The following is a 13,490-nucleotide window of genomic DNA, read 5'->3' as shown; positions in this document are numbered from 1 at the left end:
TCGTGATCTGAAACAGAAAGGTTCATTAATTTACATTTATATTAATTACGTAACAAGAACTGTGAAGCATAATGATAAAGGTGTTGGACCTAGCCAAAATTATTAAATTGATAGATATTAATTCTAATAGGAAATAAGTATAACTAACTTTAGAACAGATTCAGACAAGGGTTTCACTAATATTTTATTGATTTTCACCACAATCTATCCATCCATAATTCAAAAAAATTTCTTTTTCAATAATTGATGAAAGTAAAAAAATCTTGATTGCATGTCAGACAAAAATATCTAGGTTTCAACTGTGCTCCCATTTAGTACTGATGAACAAATTTTATATTTTCCAATTGTGATACAGAAACACATCAAAACCTAACACCTATAAAATATTTCTCTTTTGAGGTACTAATGAATATAGAACTTTGCTAATTCAGTTATCAGACTATAAAACTAACTGGATAGTTTGAACCAGGTTATTTTTAAATTGATCCCCTCAAGATATATTGTGAAATTAGATCACGGCTGAATTAGAATCTGAAATTGAATTAATTCAGTAGAATTAATTATTTTCAATACCAGTTTTATAAACCATATAACACCTATTTTTGGATCCAAGTGTTTCATCCATGAAACCAAGGAAGCAATGAAATATGAGATGAAGTAAAGCTTCAATGCATATTCTTTAAAAATGATTCAACAACTGTGCTGCTATATCCAACATTGCAGGCAAGGATCATTTTTAAATAGGAACTTGAAAGGAATACCATTCTTCAAGGCACAGAGATTTGATTCCCTTACTAAATGTTAACCACATTGGAAAGAATCTATGAATATTAGTTTCCCTTCCCCATCTCACCTGAATTAGATGTAGCACATTATTAACATTGAAAACTATTGTGTCTTAATGTCAGGATCATATATTAATAAATATGTCATTGGTAAAAAAAATAAGGAACTTCCAAATATAATTAGTGACTAAACTATTCACATTAATATTTACAATTCAATCCAACATGAACCCAGGAAAAATAAGGCTAATCTGATTTCTTTAAGCCCTCCAGACTCTTTTTTTGCTCCCCAAATATGACATCTTGAGTTTTATCTTTTGCTAATACAAAGGAGGACCAAAGACATTTATAGTTTGACATTATAAATCTCCCATCCTAGAGCTTAAGCAGGCCTGATTTAACTTTTTAAATACATATCCATTTATTTTTAGTCACCTTGTAGCCTCTAGATAGAATACACATATTTTTAAATTAAAACTACTTTATTGTCCTGCTGCATAATTAAATAGTTGTATTTTGTTAACTACAAGCTGTTCCAAGACTTTACATATTTATGTAAACTATGAACTATATTCCAGAAAAGGTTAAACGTACTGTATTCTAAATGTACCTGGATGCTCAACAACTATCATCGTTTTATTAGAAGCTTAACAAAATACTAAGACTTCAAATTGAAGATGAAGTTTGTACAGCAAATAACATACCTGTATTCCTTTACTTTATTAACTGAATTTATAACCTGATCTGTCTGATTTTTTTTTTGAGGAAACACAGAAGAAAAACAGAGTAGCTTTTTTTAAATAAAGATCTCCAAGATCCCGTCTTTCCTCAGTAATTCTAAGGAAATAGAATAAGAAAAATATAAGGAAAGCTGCAATGGGATATTACTAGTAAAAGGTACAGTAGTACAGGACTCTTATTACTTTCCACGAACTGTGGCAGCATTTCCCAGCTAGGGCAACTTCCCAGTCTACAGGAGGCCTTCAATTCTCAGAATCCTTCACTACAACAACCCTTGCTGGAGAATTCTGGGAGTTGGAAGTCTACCCACAAAGCTTTCTTTTCAAGACGCATTAATGTTACCTCCGATTGATAGATGTACATACACATAAGAAACCACAGTGTGAAAAAAAAATATCGCCAGAAGAATACGAATAGCACAGGGCAGCAGCAGCAGCAGAATATTTCCAAGCAGCCCTGATAAACAGTACAAAGTAATAAAAACAAAACTGCTTGTTCTTCGCCCTCTCTGGAGCACAGAACTCTTTCTCGCATAGTAGCAGGGAATCTGACACTACCAAAGCGAGGAGGAAACAGACATTTAAAATGGGAAGGAAATAACTGACAACTAACCCAAACCTGAAGTATCACACAGCAAGCCGCATATATATGTGTGTGTGTGTGTGTGTGTGTGTGTGTATTTCTCTTTAGCCAGGTTCTTCCTACGTTCTTCCTTCCTTCCTAAAAATTCTTCCAAGATTTTTATGCAGCCCTAGTTCAGTGAAAACCCAATCCACTAGTTTCTAGGCTTTTTTTTCCAGCAGCCAGCAAGCTCCCTGCTGCCCATTGGGAGACTAAGGAGACTTATATATATATATAAAACCTTAGCACAGGCTCGACCACCCCCACCCCCCACCCCACCCCCGACCTTGACACGAAAAAAACAGTCCAAGCCAAACCACCTGAAAGGCAATTTTCTACATCAACTTGAACAAAGCCAAATTCAACGTTGTGGGAGAGGCGGGGAGCGCGATTACAAGCAAAAGGTCTCGGGAATGATGTGACGGAGTTTCTGGAGCCCAAAACCATTTCGGAGAAAGCCTGAAGAGGGCAACCTCGGCTTCTTTGTGCAACCACCCTGCCTCCTACCCTCCTACCCTGCCCTAGCCTGCCTGCCTGCCTGCCCTTACCTTACTTACCTTAAGAATATCTCCCCGTTTGAAACTGAGCTCATCGTCTGCGGTGGCTTTGAAGTCGTATTTGGCGACAGCTTCCATGCTGGGGTCGGCTCTCGGATGGCCACGAAGAGGAAAAGGCGCTCTCCGTTCTCTTCCCTCCCTTGAAGCCCTTTCTCCGGGAACGCCCGGTTTAGCTTTGCCTCTCGTCCGCGCCGCCCTTTCTGCCCGAACTTCCGGCTCTTTCGGTCTTTCGCATAGACAAGGGAAACTAAGCGAGGGCCAATCCGCCCTAAGAGGGAAGGAAGAGAGGGAACATTGAGGGAAGTAGCCCGGATCAATGACAGGGACCGCGCCCTGCACCTCTTCCCTCCTCTCGACTCAGCTCAGCTTTACCGCTTCCTCTTTCTTGCAACCTCTCTTTTCGGCTCCCGGCGCAGGCAGGAAGCGTCGACTGGCATTCACTACGGCCAATAGCAGCCCTTCCGAGAGGACGGACCCAAGACTTTCCACCCCCCCCCTTACACACACACACACACACACACACCTCCCCACAGCCCTCCCCTCCAGGCACCGAACAGGATAGGGAAAGAAATCGGGCCTGCTCAAGCCCCTCCTCCTCCTCCTCTTCCTCGCTCTGCAAGCATAAAGCCCGGCGCTTCTCTCGTTGAAGGGACGCTTCTTTTTAGAGCAAAAAAGCGACTCCCTGCCTTGAAATGCAGAAACCGGAAGTTCTCTTTGAAGAGATAAATGTTAACTTTATACACGCAACACACATGTAGAGGTTTCTAAGGGGAAACGTTGAAGTCACCAGACGCAAAAGCAAAACGTGTACGACGCATTCTCCTCTCCTGTGGTGAAGAGATTCCAGCTCTCCACCGAAAAGTCTACAGAATTCATTAAAATATAAAACGCCTCCCAGGGTCTTATTCAGTGGTGGGATTCAAATAATTTAACAACCGGTTCTCTGCCCTAATGATTTCTTCCAACAACCAGTTCACCAAACTGCTCAGAAAGTTAACAACCGGTTCTCCCGAAGTGGTGCGAACTGGCTGAATCCCACCAGTGGTCTTATTCCTGCCCTCCCGCTGTAACAGTACATGGCGTTCCCTTTGCTATTTTTAAAGGCCGAGGGTACGTCCTGAATAGAAATGTCTAAATTCAGGGTTGGGGATGTTGGGGGAGGGGAGTCGAATCCATTTATTTTCAAGTGAAACACAGGATGGTGCTCAGTTTTCACATAGTTAACTACAAACATCATGTGACAAGTTTTCAGGGGGGAAAAAAAGCTTGCTTTCAAAAAGAGGAGAAATGAAACTTTCCCCTGTGCTATCGGCCTCTTACCACACTATTCCTCCACTGGTCGGAGAAAATATTGTTCCCAACCTCCCAGAGTCGCAACTGGTCTTACATATAAGTATCCTTTGAGAAAAAAGAACAGCTGTGCCAGAACTTTAAAAAGGGCCATACTGTATAAAAGAGGATATTTTGAAAAAAGAAGCATGGATCCAATTGCCCAGTTACTTTTAACAATTCACCAGACAGCCTTTACCTTAGTTCTATTTGACATCTGATGTTCAAACAATAATAAAAAAAACCCCATCCTTGAATTTATTTCAAGGGATGAAAAACAGAATATTCAAATATGATAAACATAAACCATAACTATATTGTGACAGCTTACAAACTAACCCATTCATTACTGTATAAACTTTTACAGACACACCCCCTTCAAACAAATTGTTTATTTTAAAGGATGCATAATCAACTCCATAGGTAAAAAAGTAAGGCTTACTTTTTACATTAATTGCTATACTATTCAATAAATTTGAAGCCAATAAAATCCTCTGCTGGGTCTGAGTGAGGAGAAATACATATCTCAGCAGTACTATTACCTATCATAGCAACTTTGGTTTTACTAAGTGGAAGTTCTCCAAGCTTTGCAGAATTAAGCTCAAATGCTAAAAAGGAGGCAGGGTGAGGCAGTTCATAGAAAAAAGGCAGGCTTTTTTCATTACTTCCTACCATTTTAATAATACTTAGCTTTTGAAATACAGCATACTGCATCCTGATTTTCTTAATCTGCTGCTTCTTGGTTCCTTCCATAAACATATGTAAAGGTAAAGCTACAGATCAGTGTCTTGCTAGTGACTCTCATTCATGCCTCTGCTGTTCATCAGGTAGCATTAATCCATCCCAACTCTGTCTCAGCCCAACTCTGTCTCTGACTGATCTATTCAACTAAATTCCCACATCTTTACTGTGAATAAAGTAATACTACATCCAGTGGGCGGGACTCATCCAGTGATGTTCAAACTCCTATAGTGCAGGGAAGTCAAACAGCATTTCAAAACATTTCATAGGATTTTTATAACTGAAATCTTACTGCTGCTTCAATTGTTTTTCCACAATGACAAATAGGTCTAGCATTCTATCAAATAACGGATGTATTTATGTATGTATTAAATGTATTTATTGCTTTGATCTCCATACAGTACAGACAAAATAACTTTGAAGAAAGAGTGCCTGGTTCAAAGTTCAAACAAATAAGTGTAGGAAGAGAAAAGGGTTATCTTTCAGGATAAAGTTGCAAGTAGCAGGCATTTTACAGTACTAGCATTTTCCCTTCAATATTTATTTTATAAATTTTATTTATAACTTCCTTTTTGTTCAGAAAGGCAACACACCTATTGTTCCTGCTTATTTTTCCCACAATGACCACTCTATGAGGTAGGCAAGGCTGAAAGAGAATGATTGGTCTAAAATTACTGAGTGCTGATGGAATAACTAGTACCTGAGCGTCCTCATTCTTTGACTCAAATAAGACAAATTTAGCTTACATATGCTAAATGTGTAAAATATATACTATGGTAATGAATTCATTAAACATTTTAGCTCTAATTAATAACAAAGTCACAAAGGAAACTGCAATCTCTCTATAATCTAGACATAACCTTCAAATATATATCTAAAAGAGGATTTTAATTCCTGTGCCAAATTGCATGTATTTTAATATATATTAAGTAAAGTCTGGCACACACATAAATATGATAAATCTATGGTCTTAGTCATATTAATAAGCAAGTTGCATAGGTTGCTAGAATTAGTAAACAGTAATTCTATGTAAAAGCACACATAATCTGGAATATAAGGCTAGAATAAAAATGTGTTTGTGATTATAGGTATGAAACAAATTGGATATAAATTGTGATTAGCTATACAGTATTTTTCCAAACAAGAACTGGGAAAAACGGTACAATCCCAACACTATTCTTTACCACTATAACTCAAGCAAACACACATTTTAACTGGAAATCATTCTTCTAAATGAACAGCCATGGTTTTAACTATACTTTGTTGAACAAGCTATGATAGTCAATCACAAATAATAAAATACGATCTATGGTTTCTAGATTTCAGTAGCTGGAAGTACAGTTTCAGTAAACCAAGGAAATATCAGGGGTGGGTTCTACTTACCTTTACTACCGGTTCGCAATGGGGCTGCGCGCTCATGCGCAGAAGCTTCCTGATGATGTCGGGGTCGGTGGGCAGAGCCTCCCACCGGTTTTACTACCGGTTCTATAGAACTGGTCCGAACCGGGGGCATATATAGTTTCATGCAATGTGCAAAGCTTCTAAGAGTGTTCCTGCTACTTTCCTGCTATTTCTTACCTGATTAAAAACTGCAGAATAGACTGCAGAGATGGTATTCCGCAGGTTCTGACCTGTTCTGGAGAACCGATAGCGGAAATTTTGAGTAGTTCGGAGAACCGGTAAATACCACCTCTGACTGGCTCCGCCCCCATCTATTCTTTGCCTCCCGAGTCCCAGCTGATCAGGAGGAAATGGGGATTTTGCAGTAACCTTTCCCTGGAGTGGGGTAGGAATGGAGATTTTACAGTATCCTTCCCCTGGCACACTCACCAAGCCACACCCACAGAACCGCTAGTAAAAAAATTTGAATCCCACCACTGGTAGACTCTGAGAAACTAACTTAAAACAAGTCACAGCTACAAACTGTAAATAAGGTGGAAAGAAATTCAGTCACAGACATCATTCTTAGATCCAACCCCAATGTACTTTATTGTGTTGTATAAAATATCCATTCTATCATCCTGCTTCTTGTGAATCGATTCACTCATCAAGTGAATATGCAATGGTTTAATATGCAATGTGAGAATCCAATCAAAATCCTTATGCCAAGTTAGATACAGCATTTATTTATTTATTTATTTATTTATTTATTTATTTATTTATTTATTTATCAAGCATATATAAGATAACAGGTAAAAGTATAAACATAATTTGAATACATGAAAAGAGTAAGTAAAAAGGAATAATAGGATATTTTCTTTCCTCCTACTTGTATAACAGAAAACTTGGGAGAAAGTTATGATTTTTTTCCTCTCTAGCAAGGCAGAACCCTCCTCTTTTTCTGATATTCTAAAAATTTTGAGGAAACTCAGGTGATAATTCTTTTTTTCACTTTCTACTACATAAAATGCATTAGTGGTTGCTTGATAGATTTGTGGCTGGTACCTGTTGGTATTAATACATTAATTACAATAGTATAACGCTTGAAAACCAGGTCTACAAATCTAAATTTTATTATTGTTATGCAAACAGTAAAACAATACCAAGACAATTCATTGTCTACCTGAGCCAAAATGCTTTCAATAAAGAACAGCTTGACTATTTTGTCTTGAATGGGCTTCCAAGAATCAAACTATTCAGAGATTTTTAGCATTACACTAAAAACAACAGCAAGCAGACATATAGGATAAGAATGAAGGCAAGAATGTTTATTGAGCGAAACAATTTACAAAACTTCTAGTCTTATTTGGATAGATATTTTACAATATCATTTCACTTTACAAGCATAAATGAGGCATAACATATTAAACACAAAACAATAGTAAGGAAAGCTAGACTTATCAGGAAATTGCTGAGATTATTTAGTATGACATTTTTCACCCTGTCGCTGAATTTGTTTGGATATAGAGTATAGACAGTGAATTCGAAACTCTGAAGGGCAAATCTTTTGCCTAAGTCATTGCAGGAATGCATGTTACAAAATGATCTGTAAAGGAAATGCGTATAATTTCCTCTGCTTGCACATGACTCAGTTTCCAAACTGCAATTTTGGTAAATCCAATGTGAGTTAATAGGAGAAATAAATAATGTAGAAGGGAGTTATTTTGAACTTATTACCTCAGTTATTAGTGATATATATGGAAACTAGCCAGATGTGCATGTACAAGTAATTATAAAAAGGATAAGTCCCATGGCACATAATTAAGAATAGATTCAAAAAGTTTGGGGAGGGGGGAGGAACACAGGACAGTAATAGTGGAGAAAACAGATAGAAATCCATTTTTTCTTCCTATTTCATAATATCAAAATTCAGACTTATCCAATGAGGCTAAAAAGTGGGGAATAAAGGGCAGACAAAACCAATTGTTTTTTAACAGTTTAGAAAGTCTGATATCACAGTATGTAATGCAGTGGTGGGTTTCAAAAATTTTTACTACCAGTTCTGTGGGTGTGGCTTGGTAGGCGTGGCAGGAGAAGGATACTGTAAAATCTCCATTCTGTCCCCAATCCAGGGGAAGGTTACTGCAAAATCCCCATTTCCTCCCGATCAGCTGGGACTTGGGAGGCAGAGAATAGATGGGGGTGGGGCCAGTCAGAATTTTTACTACCGGTTCTCCAAACTACTCAAAATTTCCACTACCGGTTCTCCAGAACAGGTCAGAACCTGCTGAAACCCACCTCTGATATAATGATAATAGTTTATAAGACTTAAAAAAAAAATAGACAAATTTATTCAGGACATAACTATAAAGTCTACTAGCTCTGATTATAATTTTCACTGCCAAGGTTAAAATTCCTAGGAATATAAATTTTATTCACAAATTAGAAGTTACTAGCATGACTAGCTAGTTAGTTCCTGTGGGATTCTGACTGGCGATTATAGGAGTAGAAAGCTCTCTTTCTCTTGTCTGATCTAGAAAGGTTTTAGATATCGCTAACTGAAGCTTCTTTAATCATGCAGAAGACTAGTAAATTACCAGTTTGGTAATGTCTGTGCAGATTCTCAGTCATCCAGATCATAGTTGTCTATGTCTATGACAACTATGACCTGGATTATGACAAATGGTGCAGCACTACTTTGTCAGCAAGGTTTGGATACTAGTTTGGTAGTTCATGCACGATAAATTACATGTACCATACTATTATGGGAGCCAGTTTGGTCTAGTGCAGTAATGGCTAACCTTTCTTCCATCGCATGCCAGGAAGGGGGGGTGGGGGAGGTTCGCATGCGTGTGTGCCCACACCCATTATTCTATGTGCCCCGCCCCATGCATGCGCATGCGACTCCCGCTCCTGGCACGCGATGGCCCAGTAGGCCCGTTTTTCTTTCTCACCTGGCTCCAGATCCTCTCTATGCATCTGGGGAGGGTGAAAACAGCCTTCCCCACCCCCTCGGAGATCCTCCGGAGGCCGGAAAGGGCCCATTTTCCAACTTTTGGTTAGACAGGAAGTGACTTTTTTGCTGTTCTCAGCCTCCAGAGTCTCCTAGAGAGGCTGAGAGCTGAGACGGTGTGCCCGGCGACATGGTTCCGCATGCCACTTGTGGCATGTGTGCCATAAATTCGCCATCACAGGTCTAGTGGTGAAAGCAGCAAGGCTAGAAAGCGGGAGACTGTGCGTTCAAGTCCTACCTTAGCCATGAAAGCCAGCTGGGTGACTTTGTGCCAGTCATTCTCTTTCAGCCCAACTCAAATCACAGGTGTTGTTGTGGGGAAAATAGGAGGAAGGTGTGTTGCATATGTTCATCACCTTGAGTTGTTTGTAAAAAAAAAAAAAGTGAGATATCAATAAATAGAAATACATTTATCTACAAAATGATGCTCATGCCTACAAAAGGGATTTATAAATATTTATATATTATTTATAAATATTGAATAACAAATTATTTCTTCATCCCCAAATATTTTTTCAATTAAACCATTTTCTCTTGTGTATATGTATGTAGATTCATGATTAAACAACAGTCATTTAACCATAATGTTGCTTTCCTTTGATGATGTAATTTTCAGTGCATTTATTATTTAACACTGAGCATTAGAGGATTATGAGTTGATTCATACACAGTAAACCTAAAACTATATCTTCTAAATATATCACCGTTTCAAGCTTTGACAATCACCACAGATTAGCCTTCTTCACTCAAAGAGATTTTTCATTACATCTCTGTGGTGTGGAACAGACACTGAAGAAATTCAAATCTACCCTTAACCATAGAACTTCACTAGATAACTTTGGACAGTGTCTCTCTTAGCCCGATCTAACTCACATTGCAGGAGAAAAGAGAGCTAATCAATATATAGCTCCTGAATAAACAGTAGTATATAGATCAAACAAGCAAATAAACAGTAAATGTTTTTAGGAACACTGATACATAGGTGTAAAAGAATTAACTTATATAAAAACACTATATCCTACTGGAGAATGAAACTCCACGCTTTTGCTGCTGTTCTAGTCATTCTTATGCTGGCCAAATAAATTGGGCTTTTCCTTTTGCATGCCCAGCACAGCATGACAATGGGCTACAGCAAGAGAGGACAATTTGTTTCTCTGCTGGCAGCCTACTTAATTTTTGTACTAATGGGTGTACATACAAGAACGTGATGAGAAAGTGGGTGAATAACCTTTCCTATGTCCCTCACAGACTAGGAGAATGTCAAAAGATATATTCCACTTTTGGCAGCCAATTCCCTTATTTGGATAAAATTCTTACCTATTCAAAGCTGGTTAATGAGGAAACTGGTTAAATTGAAGGCTATTGCAATACACTCGCTTTGCACTTAGGAGGCTCATATTTTAACTAATCTTAATAGATGACCAAAACAAGAAACTAATTTACGTAGTAAAATATTATCACCCTCTTATTCAACTGAAAAAGATAGACCTGGATTAAGCAAATACTTTGCATTCTTAAACTTCCTGTACCATCCACCATATTTTACAAAACACTGCAGGGAGAACAGGCCTCATCTTAGAATAGAATAGAATAGAATAGAACAGAACGGAACGGAACGGAATGGAATGGAATTCTGTATTGGCCAAGTGTGATTGGACACACAAGAAATTTGTCTTTGGTGCCTATACTCTCAGTGTACATAAAGAAAAATAAAATACATTCATCAAGAATCATAAGATACAACACTTAGTGATAGTCATAAGTTACTAATAAGCAATCAAATCATACTAGCAAACAAATAGTATAAATTGTAAAGATACAAGCAACATGGTTATGGTCATAAGTGGGAAGAGATAGGTACTAGGAAGGATGAGAAGAATAATAGTAATACAGTCTTAGTAAATAATTTGACAGTGTTGTGGGAATTAATTGTTTAGCAGAGTGATGGCATTTGGGAAAAAACTGTCCTTATGTCTAGTTGTTCTGGTGTGCAGTGCCCTATAGCGTCGTTTTGAAGGTAGAAGTTAAAACAATTTATGTCCAGGATGTGAGGCAGTAGTGAGTTCCACTTATCTTCGCCACCAGTTCGGAATTTTGAGTGTGTGCACTTGCGCTCGCTTCGCTCGCTCGCAGCACTTCTGTGCATGTGCAAAGTGTCCATGATGATGTCCGGGCGGATGGGCGGAGCCTCCCGCCGCTGCCACTACTGGTTCACCCAAACCGGGGCAAACTGGTAGAAACCCACCACTGATGTGAGAGATCTGTAGATATTTTCACAGCCCTCTTTTTGACTCGTGCAGTATACAGGTCCTCAATGGAAGGCAGGTTGGTAGAAATTGTTTTTTCTGCAGTTCTAATTATCCGTTGAAGTCGGTGTCTGTCTTGTTGGATTGTAGAGCCAAACCAGACAGTTATAGAGGTGAAGATGACAGACTCAATAATTCCTCTGTAGAACTGAATCAGCAGCTCCTTGGGCAGTTTGAGCTTTCTGAATTAGCGCAGAAAGAACATTCTTTGTTGTGCTTTTTTGATGACGTTTTTGATGTTAGGTGTCCATTTTAAGTCTTGAGATATGATAGAACCTAGAAACCTGAAGGTCTCTACTGTTGATACTATGTTGTCTAGTATTGTAAGAGGTGGTAGTATAGGAGGGTTTCTCCTAAAATCTACCACAATTTCTTCGGTTTTGAGTGTATTTAGTTCAAGATTGTTGAACAATGCTAGTTGTTCAACCTCCCGTCTGTATGTAGATTCATCGTTGTCTCGAATGAAACCAATCACTGTTGTATGATCTGCAAACCTCAGTATTTTAACAGAGGGATCTTTTGAGATGCAATCATTGGTGTATAGAGAGAAGAGAAGAGAGCACACAGCCCTGGGGAGCACCTGTGCTAATTGTACAGGTATCTGATGTGATTTTGCCTAGCTTCACCTGCTTCTTCCTGTCTGTTAGGAAGCTTATGATCCATAAGTGTACCTGACCAAGTGTCAGGTACACTTGAGCTGTAGTCTACAAAGAGGACCTTTGCATAGGTCTTTGGAGATTCAAAATGTTGTAGGATGTAGTGCAGAGCCATATTAACAGCTTCATCTGTCGATCTATTTGCTCGGTAGGCAAATTGCAAGGGGTCTAACAGCAGAACTGTTATGGTTTTCAGGTGGGCCAGACTAGCCTTTCAAAGGTTTTCATAAATACAGATGTTAGAGCAACTGATCTGAAGTCATTCAGTTCCTTGATGGAGGGTTTCTTCGGTACTGGGATGATAGTAGAGCGTTTGAAGCAAGAAGGAATATTACACATCTCTAGGAACAAGACAGTAAAGTTAATCATATTTTTCCATGGAACCAGATTAATCTCAGTATGCAAAATCTTTAGCAGCAGAAACAATAGATCACTTCCTCATTGTTCCACTAGTCAGGGCTTATAAATAGTCATTTTTTTTTTCTTCCTCTCTTTCAGGACATGAATATTCTGCATTTACATGTAACATGGATGGTTATGTTAAACAGGCTGCTACAGAGACTAGTTTTTTTTATATAATATGGGTTGGTTGTTTAAAGAAATAATCAATTAAAAAATCGAAATAATAATTCTAGCACAGCATAGAAATAGTTCCGAATAAAGCAAAAAGCATTATTATTAGAGAAGAGAGATTTATGGCATTTCCCCCCTTTCTTAGAAACTTGTAACATCCTTTATCTAAAATGTGGAAAGAACTAAGATATTATCCTATAACTTGCTAACAGTTGTCAAAATATGCAAAGAGGTTGGCTTTGGTATACCTTTGACACATATATACCTTAAGGTGCCCTTATCCTGTTGAAATAGTCTTAATGGTTTCGTAGAATACATAACCTGTATTGTATTGTATTGTAATTGTATAATACATACATAATTAAGGGGGCTGCATAAGTGCACCAACTTGCCTACCGTCCCTGTCTTACTGTCCCCATTTATCTGTACTTACTTTATCTGTACCTTTTGTAGGAAGAAATATCCTTCTGGGTTCAGCTCCAAGTGAGGAAAAAAGACACTGGAAACATGGAGACTGCTTGGAAAGATGGTTTAATGGTCGACAGGATCACATGGTTTGAGTTCCTGAACAGAAAAGGGGCAACATGCTGCAAGTCCCCGGGTTTTATGCCCTCTCTGGCTTTGAACTTCCTGAGGCCCAGAAAGAGTATCCTGATTGGTTGTCAAACTCCCAGGGAGTGGGGGTCTTAGCTAGCCTTGCTGACTGATGTAATCTTCCCAGGTGTCATGTGGTGAGTTTCTGTTGCTAGATTAAGGTGACCAGATTTTAACATTGGTAAAGAGGGACA

General features: G+C 38.5%; 1 protein-coding gene across 1 annotated transcript in view; it reads right to left on the bottom strand.

Annotated features, from left to right (window-relative positions):
• GRB2 (growth factor receptor bound protein 2) overlaps positions 1–3,150 on the bottom strand; it is a 51,824-nt gene extending 48,674 nt beyond the window's left edge. The window contains exons 1-2 of the mRNA XM_070937571.1: positions 3,077–3,150; positions 2,705–2,972 (exon numbers count right to left, since the gene is read on the bottom strand). Coding sequence (XP_070793672.1) covers positions 2,705–2,972; positions 3,077–3,141 — 333 coding nt within the window. The 5' untranslated portion in view covers positions 3,142–3,150. The remainder of the gene's footprint in view (positions 1–2,704; positions 2,973–3,076) is intronic.
• Positions 3,151–13,490: the final 10,340 nt, after the last annotated feature.

Source organism: Pituophis catenifer, unplaced genomic scaffold, assembly GCF_029215685.1.
Source record: "Pituophis catenifer annectens isolate HBS135680 unplaced genomic scaffold, rPitCat1.0.hap2 SCAF_2, whole genome shotgun sequence".
In the NCBI taxonomy this organism is placed as follows: domain Eukaryota; kingdom Metazoa; phylum Chordata; class Lepidosauria; order Squamata; family Colubridae; genus Pituophis; species Pituophis catenifer.
Note: the sequence above shows the minus strand (reverse complement) of the source record. Positions and strands in the feature narration are given on the sequence as shown.